Source organism: Cucurbita pepo, unplaced genomic scaffold, assembly GCF_002806865.2.
Source record: "Cucurbita pepo subsp. pepo cultivar mu-cu-16 unplaced genomic scaffold, ASM280686v2 Cp4.1_scaffold000183, whole genome shotgun sequence".
Lineage (NCBI taxonomy): Eukaryota > Viridiplantae > Streptophyta > Magnoliopsida > Cucurbitales > Cucurbitaceae > Cucurbita > Cucurbita pepo.
Genome location: NW_019646453.1, coordinates 118,946 through 125,980, shown reverse-complemented (window position 1 = coordinate 125,980; position 7,035 = coordinate 118,946). Strand labels below are relative to the sequence as shown.

Here is a 7,035-nt window from a genome sequence, read left to right as displayed (position 1 = left end):
TTCATTGTTTTTTTTTAATTAGTTACCATTTACTACAATTAATATAATACTAACTAAAATCTTATCGATAAATGAATGAAAAAGAGATTTGATTCTATTGTAACACAATGAATTGTATAAAGGAAAGGAGATCTCAATAGAACTCACCATAATAACAAAGCAAAATCTCTCTCGATAAATCATCCAGAAAAGGAGATCTTGTACCACGCCTATAGAAAAAAAGATATCTCAAATATGAGTTTTCATAAAGCAAAATCTGTGTCGGTTATAAAGCAAAATTTGTGTCCGTTCCTCATAGTAATAACAAAGCAAAATCTCTGTAACTAAATCTGCATCATCTCCCCATAAATCTGCATTTTTTTTTTGTTCAAGTAACCGATACATTCTTGATGACGAGTCGGTTGAGGAGAGAGATAGTTGAGAGAGAGATAAGAGATTAGTGAGAGCAGTTTGGATAAGATTGCTATTTTTTATTTTTTTATTTATTATTATTTTTTCTTTGACCGTTACAATAATCCTCTTGATTTAGTTCAATTTTCTAATTTATTCCAAATTAAAATCAAAAGAGTTTGCTTTACTTTAATGGGTAGATTTAAGGACCATAATTAACTTTTTGTTTATTATTTATTTATTTATTTATGATTGTAACTACTATTACCTTATTTGATTTATTTGATTTATTTGATTTATTTGACGATAAATGATTTTTTTTTTTTAATAGGTCAGTAAACCTTCTCCTATTACCTTATTTAATAACTACTATTACCTTATTACCTTATTTGATTTATTCTACCATAAAAAGAATGTGCTTTGAATATGAAATAACTTTTGTTTAAAAAATTGTAATCTCCACCCCATTCATGCATTTATCCATTCCTATAAATATTCATCAATCTTCCCTTTAAACAAACCATCAAATACTCTTCATCATCTTCAAACTTTATCACCATGGCTAAGACTCTTTTCCTCGCGGCTTCTCTTCTCCTCTACGTCCTATCGCTATCGTCCCTCGCAGCAGCAACTAACCGTTTAGATTTGGTTGGCAGCTACAAACCAATAGAAAACATAGATGACCCAAAGATTCAGAGCTTAGGTGAGTTCACAGTCAATGAACACAATAAACAGGCAAAAACTCAACTCCAATTTCAAAAAGTGATTAGTGGAGAAATGCAAATTGTGGCCGGGACCAACTATAACCTTCGATTGACAGCTCTTGAGGGGACTAGTAGTGGAACCTATGGCACCCTTGTGTTCACTGACCTCAACAACAAGAACAACCTTATCAACTTCTATGACGTCCCCAAATAGACTTCTTGCTTCTTATCACAGACGGTGTGTTTTTAATTCTCTATCTTTTTTATATTATGTTATGAATGTTTGGAATCTCGATCAACTTTATGTATGGTCTAAAACTTAATACAAGTATAATTTTGTTGAATAATATATATGTCTTTGAATAAAAGAATTATACGATAAACTTTTATATATATATATATATAGAGAGAGAGAGTTGAGATAAAGTTATCTTGGTAAATTATTTTTTGAAATATAGTTTATTATATTTTCAATAAGATAAATAATTAAAGTATATGAGAGTCATATGAAAGGGTACATTGTAATAGCCGAAAAAAAAATAATAATAAAAATAAATAAACAAATAAAAATAATTATAGAAAAATAGATACGTCAACATAATAATAATAATAGTAATTCATAAATAAATAACTAAAAAGGATTACATAAAAATAAAAATAAAAATAAAATTTACTCACCTCTCTCCACTAACCTCTCATCCTAACGGCATCCTCTTTCCTCAATCACATAATATCACAATTCTCCAAAAAAAAAAAAAAACAGAAAAAAGGAAAGAGTAAAATGGTGTTTAAACAGAAGGATATGAAGGATATGATGTAGATTTATCTGGAGAGATTTTTGTCTATTATTACCGTAAAATCCTATCTCATATATCCTTTTTACTTTATAGTTATTGTTATAAGAAATTAATTTAGGATAAATCTTCTTTCATATTTTATAGTTATTGTAATAATTAGATCTGATGTTCAATTAATTAGATTTTTGTTAGCATTGGAAGTTATAGGAAATAAGGTTAGAATCAAGGAAATTTTAGTTGGTAGATCCATAAATATGTAAGATAGTAGCCAAATTAAAATTGGCCAATAATATCGGTTTACGGAATGAAAATAAATATAAATTTAGAGTAATATCTTATTTACAAAATTGAAGATGTTTACCGAATTGAGAATCTATGTACAAAATGAAAATAATTACAAAGAAGGAGGAGGGAAGATTGAGGGAAGATTTGTATCTATTTACAGAATGAAAATAATTACAAAGAAGGGGATGGAAGATTGAGGGAAAATTTGTTTGACAGAATTTAAAAATAAAACAAGAGATATCATGGAACTCTATTAAATTTTGTGAAATATCATAATTTTAACAAGGTAAATAAGAGAAATAATTTTACAGAGTTCAAACTTGAAACTGATGTCATGGGCTCACATAGGTTGACTTGGATTTCAAAGGACGGAACTTTCAATAAGGATATATACGTGACAACGACTTAAGCTAACCAAGTAAGTGACCTTACTATCGACATGGTTATATTTGATGTTGACACGTGCCCTGTGGTTCTGCACGTGTCATATATATTGATACGTGTGAATTGTTTGTGGATCGATATGTTTCCTATATGTTATGTTATGTTATAATATGTGGATTGTAGGATAATAATTAGGGTACGATGTGCTCAAGGATATGTTTGAGATAGGATACGAGAAGGATGCACAAAACGAAATGGAACGATAGGAGTAAGATACGTTCATGAAACATTAAGGTTAGGTTACATACCGGAGTGCTATGGATAGGAGAGATTGATGAAAGAATACGGTTAGGTTATGGGTAGAAATGGATAGGTTTGTGATAGATTGATAGAACGATAGCGTTAGGATTGATACAACGAAGCGTTAGGTTAAGGTACGATAGTGTTTGTGATGATATGACTAAGGTACGTTACGTAATGATATGTCTGTGATAGGTATAAGAACGTTAAGGCTATGATAAGTTAGAGAACGATATGATTATGAAGTGTTTACGTTGTGATTTGTTTGTGATATGATACATTGTATGCTAGATTATTGTGCTTAAGTACGTAGTCATGTGAACGTGAATGTATGCTATGTATGCTGTTTAGTCTGATGTGATGTGTAATGCATGTAACGATATGTTGTTCTTGAATGGTTATGGCATGATTGTATGGAATGTTTGAATATAAACAGCATGAATTGTATGACATGAAATACGGTAAACTGTCTGGAATCATAACCTCGATAGGAATATGTATGAAATGTAAATTGAAAATGAGAAGGACATGAAGCATGGAACGTGACAGGGGGGGTTATGTTCATTAATGATAAATGTAGAAGTAGTGGGGACCTCATGCATTATGTGTGTTCATGCATCTGGGGGATACCCCTATCCCATCACGAGGGTACGGACGCGTACATCCAATGGCAAGACAACAATCGTTATGCTTTGCATAGCGCTGTCGTGACGGTTACTGGTTTGAACGGGTCCCGGCATAAGGGGCTCCCAGAATATGCCCACCGGATAAGGAAAGTGGCCCAGCGGTGTGCGAACTAGCTGGTGAGCCCATAGTCGCACGTATGGGCTGTGCGTAGAGTATATGGTACACGTCCACAATTACCCGTTAGGACAAAACCGTAGGAAAAACGAAATGAAACGAAACGAAAGATAGGTCTCATCATTTCATTGCATGTGATTGTTGCATTTAACCCCAATAGTGGGGTCACTTACTGAGTATTTCTTTAAATACTCAAGCTATGTGCTACTACATTTTTCAGGTTAAGGCAAGGAATTCCTGTACGGCTGATGACGGCATCGCAACTCGAGACCATGGCACATGCATAGGGTAGTGGTATTTATTTTCTTAGTCTTAGGCTAGAATATGATGTTTTTAACTTAAACTCTTATTCATTTTATTTAGTCTTTTGTTGTGTCGTTTTAAAGATGTTTTCGAAACACGTAAGTCCATGGCTGTGCTTTAGGATAAAGGTTATGTTTTATGAAATTTAAATGAAGTCTTTCGCATTCAATGTTTAGGGTATGTATACAGTAGCGACCTTAAATTAAGTAGAAAATTTTGGGTCGTTACATACATACATATAATAAATCTAAAATAATAATTAATGTCATTACAAATAAAATTAATTTCATAATTTCAAGGTAAATCATAAAATTCATCGTGCATGTTAAAATAGAATAACTTAAATAAAATATATAATACAAAATTTAAATGATCAAAACATTCGTTACATGATTATAATCAAAATTAAATATTAAAGAAAAAATTTACAAAGTTTCGTCGCCTAGTTGAAAAATCAAAATATTTACCGTGAGAAGTTTTTGTAAATAATATCACATTTTCTTAAAAAAAAATATTAAATTGAGGCGTTTTTTTGGAATCATTTAGAGATGTTTAGAAGGTGGGATAGGGATATATAAGTCTACCCATACCCGTGTCCTATTTTAATTTCTATCACCGTGAAATATTCTTTTGTGATGACTCTTGTGAGAAAATTGTTTAAAAGACTTTTTAGTAGATAATTGTCATTTTTCAATATACTTTCTAATAAAAGTCGGAAAATATTCTAATAAAATCCAATAATATTTCATTAGCAAACATTTAATATAATGTTACAATCCGGTTGCTACTACATGCATATCTTGACTACCAAGTGTGGAAATCCTTTACAACAATTTATTAAAACATTGTCATAGAATTAAATGTTTATAAAAATTCATTTGAAACAACAATGACGTTAATAAACAGCAAAATCGAAATAACAAAAGTTTTAAAATAATGTTAACGTCCTAATCAAACTTAAGGGCTACAACATTAAACCCAAATGTGACTACCTTGACTTTGTATCCATGGCCTCAACAAAGACACAATAATTCGTACATGAGTGTCTTAACTTTACCTGAAAAATAAGTAACACGTGGCTAATACTCAGTAATTATCCCCAATGTTGGAGTTGGGAAATGCAATCATGGTAAGACCTATCCTTTCATAAAAATTTTCCTTGGTTTCAAAGACAAAATTGAATGTATAGTACTTCTCTACACACGGCCCACGTATGTGCACATGGACCCACCAACTGACTCGTATATGCACTTCTGGGCCTAACTACGGGTTAGTGCACATTCATGCTGCTGGAAGCCATATAGGAAAAAAACACATATAACATCATGGTGTACGCATCCATACTAATCATAATGAATGAAGTATCCTGATGCACATGACATACAAAATGCATGAGATTTCATAGTTTCAAATCTTGGTACATACTTAAAATAGCAACTCATACCTCCCTTTTTTTCGTGACATGCATACATATATTGGACATATCTTTAATAGTTATCCCCCGTGATTTATCAATGTTTCATAGGCATGATGTGAACATGTTAACATAATACACATGGTGTAACATTTGGAAGTACATATATCATATAACATTTATATCATAACAAAATTTCATAACATAGCATAATCATACACACATAACATCATAAAAATATGACACGCCACAATGTACATGTTATTCATACAACATACAAATCATCAAACCAAGCCCATGGATGTCCAACAGTAAAACCACTAACTTGATTGGCCTAAGTCAAAGCTGCTAATTATTATTGGTACAAGACGGCTCATTGAAGTTCAATTCAACCTATGTTTGGCCCACAACATGGGATTATGGGTCGGGTCGGTTTCGGTTACTAGCAATGGGTAGCTACTGGGTTTGAGGTGCATCTATGTTGGATTGAATAGATTGTTGGGCTGGTTTGGCAATTGCAATGTGGCTGGAGAAGTCTAGGTCGTGGGCATCGCTAGTGTGTGGAATCAACAGCCAAAGGTTGTGTAGCTTTGATCGAGAGCTTTGTTCAGTTCTGTCTTCTTTCTTCTTAGTTTCCAAATTGGTGAAGGATGGTAGGAAGAAGGAGATGGAGAAGTAGATAGAGGAATGAGTTGTGATGAAGAAAATGAGGGGCCTCGGTCGAGTTGAGAGATGAGAAGGTTTATAATCTATAATGTGTTTCGGGTTAGTCAAGTATTTGCGAAACATGGACACGTGGAATACATTATCATAGCGTTTCGGGGACGATGTGTAACGACCCTAGATTTCTACTTATCTAGAGTCGCTACCATCATCATAGCGTAATCATTTGTATGTGGAAATAAATGTTTAAACTTCTTCGTAAGACATTAATTTCATGTTAAAACATAGTCATAGACTTGCATGTTGAAAAACTTCTTTAAAACGACATAACCATAAACTAAATCAAATAAATAAAAATTTAAATTAAAAACATCTTATTCTAACCTAAGTCTAAGAAAATAAATGCGACTACTCTATGCATGTGTCATGACCTCAAATTACGATGTCGTTGCTAGTTGTACATGGATGTCTTGCCTTTACTTGAAATAGAAGTACCACGTTACTTGAGTATTTTAAGAAATACTCAGTAAATGACATCACTATTGGGGTTAAACACATACAATCATGAATGGGACCTATCATACGTTTATTTTTCTATGGTAGCTATCCTAACAGACAATTGGATGTGTACTTAATTTCCCTACACAGTCCACACAAACTACTTTCCGACAGCTATCTTAACAGACAATTGGATGTGTACTTAATTTTTCTACACACCGTCCACACGTGCAAGTATATGGACCAACAAGTCGGTTCACACACTTTCGAGCCCCTTTCTAGTCAGGCGAGCATTCTCTAGTAGCTGTTGATGTCAGATACTCGTTAGGAATAGCGACCGACACAGCAGCATTATGATAAATATAATTATTGTTCCCCTGTCTTGTAGCGTACGCGTCTGTACTATCGTGAATGAGAAGGGATATCCGCCAATACATGAGCACACAATAATGCATGAAATCTCAACATTTTTTTATTTTCGTTATCATTTAATACA

The 7,035-nt window shown here is 32.7% G+C and overlaps 1 protein-coding gene across 1 annotated transcript; it reads left to right on the top strand.

Moving 5' to 3' along the window:
* Positions 1–948: 948 nt before the first annotated feature.
* LOC111784308 (cysteine proteinase inhibitor 1-like) lies at positions 949–1,308 on the top strand. The gene has a single exon (XM_023665049.1). It carries the CDS (start codon positions 949–951, stop codon positions 1,306–1,308), a length of 360 nt encoding a protein of 119 aa, XP_023520817.1.
* The last annotated feature ends 5,727 nt before the right edge of the window (positions 1,309–7,035 follow it).

Bases quoted from the DNA above. Each gene is read 5' to 3' on its own strand.
- LOC111784308 (XM_023665049.1), top strand. From the start codon at position 949: ATGGCTAAGACTCTTTTCCTCGCGGCTTCTCTTCTCCTCTACGTCCTA.